Below are 15,600 nucleotides of genomic sequence, written 5' to 3' on the forward strand. Positions count from 1 at the left end.
TTTCGGATTAGGCATTGGATAAGTCCTAAGTCTGAAGTGGGTGTATTACAAGACGTTGTAATAACCAAAGTCTTCTAGTGAATTCCTTCCTAAGTGGAAGAAGGGGAGACGTAGAAGGATTAAGCCTTCGAACTTCCATAAATCGTGCCTTAGTCTTTACTGCTATTTATCTTACATTCTGCTCATACATTGCATTATAAACTTTGCATCACTAAAACCTCTGAACTATTTCCGCACTATTTAAGTTGTTCAAACCGTTTTAGAAGTTGAGAAAACAGATTAAGTGAACTAAACCTCACTTGATCATTTTAAAGAAGAAGAAGAAAAGTTTCAGAGTGTATTCACCCCCCCCCCCCTTTACCCTCTGAACCGATCCCAACAGAGGTAAAATATTTTTATATTGTCAAATATTTTAATTTATCATATATTTGTTTTGCACAAATTTTTTTTAAATGTAAATATTGCAAAAAAAAAAAAAAAGTAATTTTTATTGTGATAGTGAGAAATAGGTTAATAATTTTAATAATAATAAAGTGATTATATCAAAATAGTTTTTTAATTTATTGTATTTATATTAAAATAGTATATTTAGAACTTTACAGATTCAATATGATGCTCTCTTTGATCAATAGTTATCATTGTCTTATTTATATTAATACATTTAATTATAACATTTGTCTCAATATTTTTGACATTAAATTACATGTTATTTTAAGTGGATATCAATCTTGCCTCTCTTTTTTTTTACTATAATTTAATTTAAAGAGTTAAGTACAAAATTAATAGAAAAACATACGTAAAAAATAAAAAATATATAAAAAATTTAAATAATATTCTACGTTATTTAGTAAGTTTAATTATTAATTTTCATTCTAAATTTTACCATTTTAAATAATTTGTAAATTTTCTTTAATTTTTTACCGTAAAAAAAATGAATGTTTCAAGTACAATATTGATAACTTACAATCACTTTTAAGTTATACAGATTTCATTATTACTCATACATGATTATTAGTCTATAATATGATATTATTGATAGTATTCAGAGTAAATGAAAAATTTTAATGTAAAAATTCTTTAAATTTTCTCATACCTCTTTGTCATGTTATGTATATAATTAAATGGTTATTAATTACTGAAATTGATTATTATTAGGATTTAAGTAGAATAAAAATTTAATTATATTAATTATTTTTTTAATAATATCTTCTCACCATATTACATATAAATTAACTTTTAGAGAGAGAGTTGGTCTTTTCGTTTTATTAACTATTCACTCATATGTTATATTATATATAATAAAATCAATGGCGTATATTAAAGTGATATTGGAAAGTTAATAGAATTAAATATATAATTGTTTTACTCATAAATATTTTACTTGGTTTAATTTATTATTTATTTTTTTAAATTGTTAGTTTGTTTACAAATATACTACATTAGTTTAATAAAATTTGTTAAAAATAATGATTTAATTATAAATTATTAGTAAGTTAATTAAGATGCTAACTTTAATTGTGTTAATTAACTAAAATTTTTATTATATCCTCATTCTAAATTTTATCATTTTTAAAAAGTGCTTTGTTAGATTTTTTTTTACCAATTAAAAAATGTATGTATCAAATGTAATACTGATAACTAATAAACACTTTAAAATTATAGAGATTCATTATAATTTATGTCTCTCTATGGTTATAAGTCCATAACTTGATATTATCATTTGTATTTAAATTGGATTTAAAAAGTTAGTGTAAAAATATTTGAGAAATTTGCTTTGTTGGTCCTCTATTTTTTAGATTTTTAGTTTTAGTTCAATATTTTTTTATTTTTTTTGTTGTTGCAATTTTATCTTTTTTTCGATGTGGTGCTGATGTGACATCAATGCAGTGTTGTTGTTGAGCTAACATGTACAGTGTTACATATGCATTTTCGAGGAAAAATGACTGAAATTGCAAAAAATCGAAACATACAGGACTAAATCTGAATTATGAAAACATAGATGACTGAAAACGCAAAGTAACAATCATACATGACCAAAATTACAGTTTTTGCAAAATAATTTTTCAAATATCTTTTTACCATGTAATGTATATAATTAGTGAGTCAATTAATTGAAAAAATTATATATTATGATTTAAGTTGGATAAAAATTCATTTAAATGAATAAATGATTTTCCATATCTGCTCTTCATATTACATATAAATTGATTGTAAGAGAACATTCGTCTTTTGGTTTTATTATTTATTCACTCATATGTTGTATTATATATAATAAGACCATTGACGTAGATTAAAATACTATTGAAAAGTTAATATACAATATTAAATATCTAATATTATTACTTCTAAATGTTTCATTTGGTTTAATTTATTATTTAATTTTTATTATTTGTTTGTTTACAAATATACTGCAATAATTTAATAAAATTTGATTAAATGAGTTAATTATAAAATATGTTTAGTTGTATAAAGTTTCTTAATAAAATATAATTTCATCGTATTATATTGTAGAGAACTCAATAATAATTAATATAACTTTTTATTAATTGTGAAATGCAAATATTCAATTATTAAATATGATATTTGATTGAATTGACTAAAAAAACTTCATATTACGTGCGTAGCACATACTTTTTTCTAGTTATGAAAAAATAAGAATGAAATATTTTATTTTTTTCTTTTTACAAAAATTTGAAATACAACATAATAATGAACGGTTATTTTGATCAATAATGTCTTTAAAATTTGTTTTTATATATTGACAAATATAACTATAATATTTTGAGTTGTTAATTAAGAGTTATGATCCCACGCACCCTAGGGTGCGTGGGGTTCCACGTGCACTCGTGCCCAAAACAGCTTCGATTGTTTTGAAATTTTCACGGTAGGATCGTATCAAAAATGCGAATCCAACGATATATCATATGACACGAATTTCAATCTTGGTGGTCGAAAATGAAAAGATGACCAAAAATTAGATAAAATATGCAATTTTCCATCATCTTCATATTTCCGAACACCGAGGTTGAAATTAATATCATATGATATATCGTTGGATTCAAATTTTCGAGACGATTCTACCGTGAAAATTTCAAGACAATCGGGGTTGTTTTGGGCACGAGTGCACGTGGAACACCACGCACCCTAGGGTGCGTGGGATCAAAACTCGTTAATTAAAGTTTAGAAAACTTATTTTAAGAATTCATGAGAGTATATTGAAGAATTTACTATAATTAATTAAAGGATAATATAGTCAACTTGTAGTACAAAAATAATAAATGAAGTGTCTTTAACAAAAATTGGAGTGTAAATAACACTCCCCAATAATAATAGGTCATCTGTCGTCATTACTATTTTAAAGTGATATAAAAAATTTTATAAAAAAACGAAAGAGAAGAGAAGATAAGGCAAGAAAAGAAAAGACCTAATCCAGATACATCACACTGTGAATCAGTAATATACCATCATATGTTTCGATATCATTGCTCCAGAAAACCATTGCCGCCCTAATCAAACGAATCTCGATGCCTCTGACCTTGAATGTCACGACTCAAAACGTTGAGTGGCAAATCAACAGCCTCCTCCTCTTGAGCTCCAGAGATGTTAAATGAGATTACATCTGTTATACTGCATTAATATGTTAAGGGTCTACATACAAGACCAAGAAAATCTAAAAACTGAAACTGAGCCTCCAACAGGAGCTCGTATAATGCCACCTTTTTCAAGGTATATACATCCATTGACGACTCATCGAATACCTAAGAAATGGCTTTGTATCGCTGTAGCAGCATGATACATAAAAGAGATACAATTTAGTTCAGTAAGATTTGTATGATTCGACAAAATTAAAAATAACTGAGCAGATGCTGCACCTCATGAAACAAATTTGAAGCATCGAATCAGTGTTCATCCTCTTTGCGCTAATTACCAGTCCACCTCCTTTTTCGTGCTGGACGCTCTGATTTGATTTCCGAATCTTGGCATGTTTCAGTTTGGGATGTATGCAGTAAAGGCTCATTCTCAAGCTTTTTTATTGTCATCGCCTCTTTTTCACTTGGCATGGGAAGCTTAAATCGCTCACTTCGCTTCTTCAACTTTTCAACAGTGTCCAAGTGTTTGTCCTCTGTTACATTTCCTTTTCGGGAATCATTAACTTCTGCTTCAGTCGCTTTATCATCAACCGAAGGGTGTAGCTTATCATCTATCTTTTTGGAAGGTTCTTCAGGAAGTTTGCCAGCCAAGGCAACCTTGCCACTGTCATTAGTATCTAGAACTTTACTATTCAAAGAAGACGACATGGAGGAAACATTGATCTCCCGCTCCTTGTGACTTGTCCAACGTTCAAATTTAGACCGCCCCTTCCTGGTGTCAGGCTGCTCGTCATCCGACGAAGCCTCTTCCCCCTGCTTTCTGGAAGGCTGATGATGTAGATGAATCTCACTCTTATCAGTTTCTTGCTCCGCTCTGGCTCTCAAGTTAACCTGATAGCAGGTACCGGAGGACAAAATGATAATTAAGTTTTCAAAGTTAAAATTTGATGTGTTTATCCAACGGGTCAAAAAATTTTCCACCTTCTTTTCCCCTGAACCACACCCCCACCACAAGGCCTAAACCACTCCACACAAAAAGATAAAGAATAAGAGTAATATAGAAATAAAGAAAATGGAATATTTTAAAAAGGCATGCAACTGGCAGAGCATGAAACTACTGAGAGTTAACATACAACTAATACTAGTACTACTTCCTCGAACCCCAGATCCATGAATTTTTCCGATACAGTTGCAGTATATACAAGAAAAATTTTGAAATTCAAAACAGATTTGGAAAAGAGAGTAGTAGAAGGCTCAGTGAAAGCAAGTAAACCACGTAATTTCCATCTAAATTGAGTACTGCCAAGAAAAATAAGCGAATCTGATATTGTAAAATGTAAGCACGACTTTGATGTAGAAAGTTCTAATCAAATGTGTCTCTCTTCAATTCACACACTGAAACAAATTGAATCGCCTGAATACAGTATATCAACTCATAGGAACAAAACGCGAATACTTCGGAGCCCAAGATCGGTCAAGCCATGCAAGATAACATAACTAAAGCACAGAAACAAGTTATTAGCAAATAAGTATCACGAAGTAGACAATCACAGACTACCGAATATAATCAGTTGAGCCTCCCGAGTAAATAGTCATGACAAGCATCTCATCATTGTAACCATGTTAGTGTATAAGAAATCCAACTTAACCTAATTAAAAAATATCCCATTCAAAATCTTAACCGAAAAATCACCAAAATAAAAGCAAGCAATCCATAAATCACCGACCTAGACTTTGAGCTACCTACTAATTACTTTCTCAGATCTCATGTTCATTGCAGCTCCATGTCATCAACCAGCCAACTTGACTTATTACAAAATGTTTTCGCACTCAGACCAGAGAAAAATCTCATCTTACAAACCGTGAACAATTAGGTTTTGTTTCTATTGAAACATGGGCTAATATTAAGATGATTTAAAAATGCTGAAAAGGTTAAAAATGTAGAAATATTATAGTCCAAATTCAGACGACATTAGCAGGTGCTAAATAATAACTCATTTAGCCTTCTCCTTTGTGAACAAAAGTACAATAACTACTGCATAGAATTGACTACTTATTATTCCCAAAAAAAAAAAAAAAAAAAAAAAGAACTGACTACTTGCGATCACTCCAAATTTCAGTATCTAGAGAAAATTAATTTTATTTTTTTATTTATATGTAAACAAACTACCTCGAGAGTCTAGACAAATATAATTAACAAGGAGAACCACAACATTGAAGATTTTAACAGACCAAGATAATATCAACAAATAAATCTTATGCACTACAGGGATGAAAGCTGTCAAAGCATGAGCATTCAAAAACATTCTTGCGATTTAGGAGTTGGGAGACGATATTAGAAAACAAAAAACAACAAAATGAAGTACTTGTCCTTGAGGACGATTCATTATCCCACTCAAAATATCGTAACATTACATCAAAGCATGACCCTATTTCATATCTTTTTCATACCTAGAGATATATAATTTAACTTCATGTCATGCCAAGTCAGCCAAAACCAGTTTTAGATACATTTAACACAGTGAGAGACATGCAATGGAATTGATTTCACTAGAGCATTAAATACTGGATAATGAATTAGACATAAAAATGAAACGTTAAAATAGCCTCTATAACCAGTGAAAATATCTTCCATCGAGAAAGTAAATGTAGATGCAAATGAGAAAAATCGCATCAGTATAGCATCTTGCCTGATTGCAAACCTTGCAGAAGCAAAAACTACATTAACTAATCAGAGTGAAAGAAGAAACTTTCAACAAACTCGTCATCATTAAGCTTGAGATTGTTTGTGAAACAAAAATTTTCCTTTGTGTTACGGACCTGTGATCCAAACACACCAACAACAGGTCCGTAACACTTTGCGGTAATGATTTCAAGAGCATAAAATTACTCAAAACATCTCAAAAGTGTTTCTAATAGAATAAGTGAAGTGTTTTGTTCACAGAGACCTATATATAATTTTTTTTCCACTCTTCCATCATAGCCCCCTTTCTGAGCACAACAAATACAAGGAGAAGACATAAAAATAAACCAGGATCTACCGAGCACCTGTACACGAAGTTAGTTTGAACTCAAAAATCTCAAATAATTTCGGTTCACATTCCTGCCATTTTATTTATCGAAATTACTCATAACAGTAATGTAACATCTGAACTCAATCGTATCACAAGCATTTAGCTTCTAATGAAGTTGTACTCCATACGTTTATGGCGTTGGTTCCAAAGAATAAATACATACCGTTTTACTCATCTGTCCACTGTGCTCACCCTGAGTCCTCTTAGAAGGGAAGGAGGACCTGTGATCACCGCTCTCAGATTCTTTATTCTTTCTACTACTCTCCTTCTGTTTATGTTCATGCACAGTAGATGTATCAGATGCAAAAGCAGCTCTTTCATCACGAGTGCTAGGTCTTTCAGATCTTGCTCTCTTTTCATCATTACTGAAATTATTCCCCCGTGAATAAGCATTTTCCTGGCCCCTATGCTGTGAAAAACTTTCATTTTCAGATCGATCCCTTCTCTTAAGTTGATCACTGTGTCTGCCCACATCCTTTAGCTGGTAATCTCTGGTGGAACCTTTGTAATCATCTTTTCCTCTTGAATGACTGATCCATGTTTTATCTTCGGCACCATGCCCACTCCTCGTTATAGATCTTGTTTCTTCTCTTTCCCTCTTTGATAAAACTTCTTCATGTGATTGTCTTTGCCTATGCCATTCATCACGCTCTCTCTGTCTCTCGCTTCTCTCCCTTTGAAGTGATTCCTCCTCTTTCTGCCTCACATAATGCAGATCACCATCCTTCAATCTGGTTCGATCATCTCTTTTCCGCTGCTCAGAGATATCGTCTCTTTCTCTCTTCCTTCTGTCGCTACTTTCTCTATGATTATAGGATATATCTTCCTGGCCCCGATTTATATAAGTTTCTTCTTTCTTTCTTTTGCTATGGGAATCATCCACTTTATCAAGACGACTTCTTAAACTATCATCCCTATCTCTCGGTCTAGAACCAATTTCTTGATCCTGATAAGCCCCTCTCCAACTACCATTATCAAGATGATTTCTCGACTGCCGATGATCATCTTTTTCGCTCCTCTCACTCTCTCTAGCTTTACCCCTACTTCTGGAGCCAGATTCTCCAGCATGTTCCCTCTTTGATGCCTCTTCCATTCTAATTCTTTTCCCAGGAAGATCCTCATCTCTCCGGTGACAGCTTACTTCAGATATATCACTCTCCTTTCTCCATTGTGAACTCTCACTTTTCACATGCCAACGAAGCGATGAATCAGTATCCCCAGCCCTACGCGAATAAAAATCTTCTTTCCCTCTCACTACTGCATGGTGCCTTCCAGGTTCATCCTTCTCATGGGGTAATTTTCGACGAGGGTTATTATAATCACCTACTGATCTCTTGATAGTTTCGCTGCGAGGGTGGTGCTTTTCCTGAATAACTTCATCCTCAACACTCTCACGGAACTTGCGGTGATCTTTACTACTTCCTGACCTTGCTTTGCTGCTTTCACTACTCCTCATAGCCTTTGAGTCTTTCCCATTGTTGTTTTCTTGAGACAGTTGTCCCTCGACTGTAATCAACTTCTTTTTCTGTGTTGAAGGCATCAAGTTCCCATCTTCAGGTGTGTTCCTGAATGATGCATCCACAGCCATGGCATCTGCTTCCTCATCAAAGCTTTTATCGTCAATTGCAGATTCATCATTCATGTCTTCCCTTGCTTCCAAGCCCGGCTCTGCATCAGACCCAACAGCATGGGAATAAATGGAAGGACTTTGTTTACCATCCCGACTATCGAATGATTCTTCAGCGTGATCATAAGAAACCTCCTTTTCTCTTTCATCAAAATCACTAGTGGTCATCTTTGGGGATTTGGCATGCTCCCTTTCTTCTGCAGACCTATTATCATTGGATGAACTTAAAAAAATATAAAAGACTATCAGGCATAGTAATCTTCTAGTGATATTGTTTCATGGAGCACGCAACAAAATTGGTAAAAAATACGATTCCAGGAAACCCTAATTGATGTTATATGAAAATAAATAACTGCAGAAGAAAGGTATTAATATATTTTTGGAAAATTAAAAATAGAGCATTAAGTACGTGAGGATCACAATGACCAAGCATTCAGTCTGAACAAACAAGTTTACCAACTGCCATTAAATCAAAAGTTTCAGGATATTACTCCTACGTTTGACATCCAATCTGAAAATTATTAAATAATTGAAATTTATGGAAAATCTATCTATCATGCTTTTGAAAATCTGGCAATGTTATCTATGTCATTGCACCTTTCTCAACCCTAATTTTAGTGAGTCAAAGTTCAGTCCAAATCTTTTTGCTGCGCAATACAAATTTAACTGTCCTGCTTTAGATGATATTATTGCAACTTGTGTGCAGCGATACCTATTCCTAATATAAAGACAAACCATGAGTCCCTTCAATCTTATCCAACATTGGGTTGTTATGTAAGAAGCATACAAGCACCATCAGATTTGAAGAAATAAGAAATGGATCAACGTCACATGGAACTGAATTAGAAATATTCCTATACCTCCCCTCACGAGGGCCCATAATATCCCTATCAGAATGATCATGTGCGGGTACTTCTGAAGGAAATTCCAAAACATCCTCTCTTACAATCTCATTACTACTGTTACTATTCTTAAATTGTGTTCTTCTTGCTACAAGTTCCCTCTTCCGAACATTATATGCTTGCAAAGAGCCATTGATATGCCCTACAGTTTCCCCTGGAAGGTCATCAACTTCACCACCCTCTCTTAGATCATCCGCAGCCTGATCAGTGTCCTGCTTCTCAGCCATGTCATCATCATCCGTTGAACTATGGCAGACTATCTGTTTGCCAGAGAAAAAACATGTATCTGATTCACATATCAAGTGAAATATGATAATAACAAGATAAATATACAGATGGATGTTCAAGTGTTGGAGCACAGCTGCTACCTCAATAATGGCATCTGAATCATGCAGACGTAGACGCCTGGTATCAATGGATGGGAGACGCTCACCAGAACCAGTTTCTACAGGTATTGGTCTGCCAATAGGCTGGTATACAATAAAAAAAGCGGGTGAATTTCACAAGCCATCTAGCCTCCAAATAGAAGGTTCGTGCACAATAAATCTCATTGAACTATAACCATTTACATACTTTCACCATAAATTTTGGTTATGTTTGGTTTTGCTTTTTCGAAACCAATTTTCTCTCTTAAAAAATAAAAATAAGACATTCATATCATTTCATTTTCCTAAAAGTCATTTCACTTATAATTCAAATTTTCATGTCTTCCCAAATGTACCCCCTGTTATATTACAACATAAAACCATAAGTTTTAATACTTTTAAATACCCATGTATATAAAATCAATCTGTCACCAAACAAAAAATCCTACATGATGATTTAATCGCTATAACAATTTTATTTTCAACTTCGAACTTCACTCCACAATAATTTTGCAAAAAACGATTCAAAACAAACCTCCGGAAACAGACAGGCATGGTCCCTGTTTTTTATCGCAAAACTGCATAGAAATGCTCCGCAGAGCTCACTCACTGTATTCCATAGCTTCAAGTAATGGATGGTTCAAGAATTTCAATATGTTCCTTGAGTGTGCGTCATCATTTATACTCCATGATGCTGTTAAAACTCGAAATATGTGTTCTCGCACTCACACTTGCAAATAGTTACAATGCACGAATATTTATCTTGTCTGTCATTCCTATTCATGTTAGAGATTCAGGAAAGAAAAGAAATTGAGGTAAATTGCCAATGCTAGGAAGGGTTTGATGGCAGTGGTGAAACTTGGGAATAAGAATTGAATCTACCATGTATCAGAGACTCGAGCAGGTTTTGAGAGAGACGACTGAGAAGAGAAGGTAGTGACAGTTTTTTAATCTTTATGGGACAAGGGGATGTGAGTTTGATTTTATCATCCTGTTATATGAGGGGACTAGGGTTACAAGAACTAAATGCCTGAATAAGGTGGCACTATTGACCACGTCGGAATCTAGGATACCCAAATCTGAAACAACATTGAGATTTCTTAATTTTACTAAAATAAGGATTGTGTGTTTAACGGACTCAGTTGACTAACAAAGAGGTAATTTGTTTCTTGACCAACATTGGGGAACGCGTGGCACTAAAATCCGAAACAACAATAATTCATTCACGCCATCAAACAACACTAATTACCTTTTTGCTGGGAAAATTTTAATTACAAAGAGGATTAAGAGAAAGACAGTGTGTTGAATGTTCTACAGAGCCTAAGATGCATAATGGAACCTAAATGTTTTGAATCATAGGATCCAAGAAACATATGATATAGAAAACATAGAATATACCAGAGGAGGCCGTTCACGTGCACATTCTCTTGCTAAATCAGTTGGACAGGCATCTGCATTTCCAGGGTTTGCATTTTCAGATGGAATATCTTGAATACCGACGGCTGCTGCAAGCTCCGGTGGAAGATCGGGATCATAATCCTAAAATTTCATACCAAAAAAACCAAGACAGCTTAAGTGATATTTTCTTCCACATTTTCACAAAGGGGCCAAAAAACCTCCATACATCCAAAATTGAAGTCTTAAAGTGTAGCATATGAAAAACAGCCAACACAAGTTTCATTCAACAGCATAGACCACAATATTACCTGTTCAGACCTTCCACTTTCATAGACACGAATTTTACTTTGCATGGTCGTTTCCAGACGGAGTTGTTCCTAGAGAATCAAATATACCCAGTCAAACTTGCTTCCTTAACTGAGAAACATTCAAAGTGACTAAAGATTTACATATTACAGACTCTGACCTACCAGTTGTTTGCAATAGTCTTTCCAACTTTCCTCGTTCAAACCAAAGTTGAAGAAGTCGGATACATCGATGCCCGGAAATTTCCAAGGTTTTTCCTCAAAGTTATCAATATCAACTTCAAATATGGTCCTGCACAAGGGCCAAATACACATCATAAGAACATAAATTATTCATAAGAAGTGTATCACTGACATTTGACACAAAAATACTACTCACATATAATCAAAATCAACACAACCATTGTTAAGTTTAGAGTAATAGATTACCTCCCAGCTGGTTAAAGATGGGCTTTTGCTATTTGGAGATTTAACTAAACAAAACTAAAAAAAATTCTCGGCCCAGCGAAATGGCTCCCTCATTAATTCTTTTAACAGCAACTAGAACTTCGAGTATTACAATATAAGCTTGCAAAGGGAATCACTAATGTCTTAATTATTTATTTCAACATTTTCTGATATAACACACACACACACACACACATATATTTTGGAGTCATTCTGGTGTAAGTGGTTTGCATGGAACAGGCTTTTGTTTTATGAAGTTGGTGCGAAGTAAATTAGAAGTTAGAGCAATCTAAAAAAAAATCATTGCTTTTCTAATTTATTTGGAACCTGAAAAAAAAAAAAGCTGATACGAAATTCTTAGAAATAAATCATAACAAAGTCTAAGAAAAAGGGAGATATATAAACTGTTTGACAAAGATATGAATGATAGTTATAAAGCTGATAATAAAACATTTAGCAAAATTAATTTATGAAAATCCAAATGCTGACTGCTGAAACTACCTACTAATAAACAAAACAAAGTTCACAGAAAGAGCTTCAAAATGAAGAGAAACAAGGTAATGCATTTTTCACAAGCTTTGCAATGTGAAAAAATGGTGTTGATCACGGCAATTAGTATTTCCGGGCACGGAATTAGTAAATAAATGCAATAAATGGTAAATGATGTTCGAGATAACTCCAGAAGGTACGTACTTGTGTGATGGAAGAGTGAAATCCAGTCCGCTTCCATAACCACGCCCTGCTACAGTAGTTCCCCAACCAGGTGTTCCATAATTAGGATGAAACCCTTTTTGCATGGGAACAGCACCTTTTGTTCCTGTAGGTCGCCAATCACCTCTTCCACGTCCAGCAACTGTGCCCATGGTTACCGGTGGACGAACTTGACCTGGATTTCCTCCAGGAGCCACAGGAGCAGCTCCAGGCAATGGAGCTGCACCAGGTCTCACATACTATGCAGTTCCCAGAGACAGAAAAAGGAAAAACAAAAAGGTACAAAAAGTTCCGAGTCAATAATCAACAAGGTAGCAAATTGATCATAGTGAAAATCCTTCCATTAAAATAATCATGGCTAAGATGCATCAAAGACAATTTCAAATTTTAAATATCAGACAATGACACATGCACAAAATATACTTCCCAAATCATTGACAACTCAGTATGGAAAGCAGACATTGCAGTTAGTTAAAAGACAAAGAGCAAATTAAAAAGGTTATGGATTGAATAGAAATGAAGAGAGCAAACTTCTCTTGTTCAACAAATGCTTGAAACACCACACGATAATGGCTTGAGAATAATATTTTGGCACACAAGAAAGGAGCTCATGATTAGTCACTTAGTTGGAAAATTTTGGTGGGTTTATAAATGGTCATAGGACTACAATGATACCCGTTGTTCTGGCCGAGTAATAAAAAATTGAAAATAAAAAAGTGCCGCTTTTAAGTTTTACCAATTAAACTGGAATATGCATAAATTGTGCGGCTGATGATTGAAGTGCGAAGAGCAATTATCTAAAACGGATGCCGACATTGCAGAGCATTTTATTGTTAAGTGCCAGAAGTCAAACTGGTAAATTATCCAATTTCTTGTCTTGCTCAAAATAAGAAAAACTTTTTCAAGGCGGGAGCGAGTCGGGCAGCACGACTTGATCTAGATCAACTCCCATAGGCAAGCACTAATAAAATAATAGACCCAAGTGTCCATGGTGACAGAACGCTAAATTACTGGAAATTTCTAGTACAGCGTAGCATGCCAAACTACTGTATCACTTCTGACAGAACCTTTTCACATCTATACATGCAAACAGTGCAATCATAGAGTGACACACGGTAACGAGTAATCAGATGGGTCACAATCATGCATTCCTTATTTTTCCACGTTATTTTCATTGATTTAATATTTCCATTACATTCGAATTCAAAAATTATAGAAAGGTGCAGCAGAAAGAAGATGGCATGCACAAAGTTTGTGGCCTTATACCATTCAAAACCTTGATAGATATTAATATCAAGGATGTAGAGGGAAAACTTCCAACAAATTTCTTCGTCCCAAGTTGCACAACTTTACCACATAAATTCTTGTCAATTTTTTTCACGTTTTTAAGGTGCATTAGCTTTAAAGAGTCCATTTGAACAAACATTACCCACCTCAAAACTGTAACAAAATTCCATTAACAAAATAAATAACTGCATTAACAAGTCAAAGATTAACGATGGTACAATGTATTACTCCACAACGTAGACACAGAAATTCACCTACATACTTACTGACCAACCTTTGTGTCAATCATACTGATTCACTATACAACAATACCAGGGGCAGGCTGGCAGCTGAATCCATTTTTCATTTAAAGTTTCATCAAACAAGATGCTGACCTTGAACTGCGAATGGAATTGATGGTGGTACATGTGATTGCTGTATCCAACCCTCGGCTGCAATGCTGATGGAGTGGCAGTTCCTCCTGCTCCACTTGTTTTGGATGCATCACCCAATTCCTTCTTCTCCCCATCTGTTCCAGGTACCCCTTCTTCACCAGCCCACTCTTGTTCCTCCATCATCATCTGCTGGTGGTGATTATGGAGACCAGCATCACCATTATCTGCAACTATCACTAATGGATCCCCATCCTCATCATCCTCATCGTGCATTCCGGGCATCCTCTCCATCCCAATGGGTCCATGAGGATTATCATTCAACACTATCTGTAAATCATCTTCACTCTCCTCACTTTCCCACTCATCATCAAAATTTGAAGTCCCTTGATTCTCCAATCTACCAGAGAGTCCCGGAATTATTTGCCCCAGACCGATTTCCGTAACCATGTTTTTAACTGCATAATTGACGGCATTTCCTTCTCCGTCAGCAGGATTATACAAATTTTGCTGCATGTCAGCAAGACCATTGTCTTTTTCAACCAAGTCCTCATCTTTATTGTCCGTCTCTTCCACAATAATATCAATATCATTATCCTCCTCCATGAAATTAAATCCCCCGGAAGACTTCTCAGGTAAACTCACACCCTCGCCCTTGGCCAAAACCCTAGCTGTAAACTCTAAGCCTTTACTGGCTCCGTTTCCTTCTAAACCTTCATTCCGATTAATTTCCTGATTTGAATCCAAATTCAAATCAATCTCTCTAATCTCTGGCCGTGTCCCCAGCTCCGCCGCTGTGTTATCCTGAATTGTGGCATTCAATTTCAAATTAACAGTGGAATTGAGGTTCGATTTCAAATTCTTTGAATCGGGAGGCCCGTAGACAATATCCTCATCATCGCTGTTATTATTCAGATCAATCCCGCGGCTCTGAAGCGGGGACAAATTGCTTCCTACTGCGGGTGAATCGGTAACTTGGTGCTGAGGCTGAAACGATGCCGCGAGCGGGCGGAGAACATCGGTGTAAAGATCTCCGAACTCGTCGTCGTCTTCCATGAGTGGGTGGCGCGTGGTTTTGGAGAGAAATCGAGGGTTTTGAGCAAGGGTGAACGGGAACGTAAAAACTGCGACTTGATATCACTCCCCTTGTGTTTTTTTCCTTTCACATAGGTTATAATTATTCGTTTAAATCGTAAAAATAAATTTAAAAAAAATCACCATGCAGTAAATATCATGATTTTTTTTAAAAAAAAATATAAACTCATTAATCTATGTCTTAGATTATCTTATTTATCTCAATTTCTAAGCTTAATCTTGTCGTTATATTGTAAATTTATTTTAAGTAATTATATTATCAATTCGGAAATTTGAGGTTTTATAATAAAAATATTTTATTTTATTTTTTTAGATTGTGACGAGTTACTATATTTTAACTTCCAAATATTTTAACTCAAATTCTCGTCCAAAATTTGAGACTTTATTGTCTGATAAATTACAAGTGATCGAGTACAACTGTGATATAT

The 15,600-nt window shown here is 34.4% G+C and overlaps 1 protein-coding gene across 1 annotated transcript; it reads right to left on the reverse strand.

Moving 5' to 3' along the window:
- Window positions 1-3,300: 3,300 nt before the first annotated feature.
- LOC140892780 (FIP1[V]-like protein) lies at window positions 3,301-15,229 on the reverse strand. The gene is made up of 9 exons (XM_073301774.1): window positions 14,081-15,229; window positions 12,402-12,658; window positions 11,427-11,553; window positions 11,265-11,333; window positions 10,957-11,097; window positions 9,562-9,663; window positions 9,152-9,453; window positions 6,828-8,496; window positions 3,301-4,481 (listed from the first exon to the last, which is right to left on the reverse strand). The coding sequence occupies exons 1-9, from the start codon at window positions 15,131-15,133 to the stop codon at window positions 3,921-3,923; spliced, it is 4,281 nt and encodes a 1,426-aa protein (XP_073157875.1). The 5' UTR covers window positions 15,134-15,229; the 3' UTR covers window positions 3,301-3,920.
- Between the last annotated feature and the right edge of the window lie 371 nt (window positions 15,230-15,600).

The sequence above is a fragment of the Henckelia pumila genome, chromosome 3, assembly GCF_033568475.1.
Source record: "Henckelia pumila isolate YLH828 chromosome 3, ASM3356847v2, whole genome shotgun sequence".
NCBI classification, from domain to species: Eukaryota; Viridiplantae; Streptophyta; class Magnoliopsida; order Lamiales; family Gesneriaceae; genus Henckelia; species Henckelia pumila.

Coding starts and splice junctions, on each gene's coding strand:
- LOC140892780 (XM_073301774.1), bottom strand. CDS start 15,133: ATGGAAGACGACGACGAGTTCGGAGATCTTTACACCGATGTTCTCCGC. Junction 11,098..11,264: donor AAAGTGGAAGGTCTGAACAG/GTAATATTGTGG, acceptor ATGAAATTTTAG/GATTATGATCCCGATCTTCC. Junction 8,497..9,151: donor ATGGGCCCTCGTGAGGGGAG/GTATAGGAATAT, acceptor CAATGATAATAG/GTCTGCAGAAGAAAGGGAGC.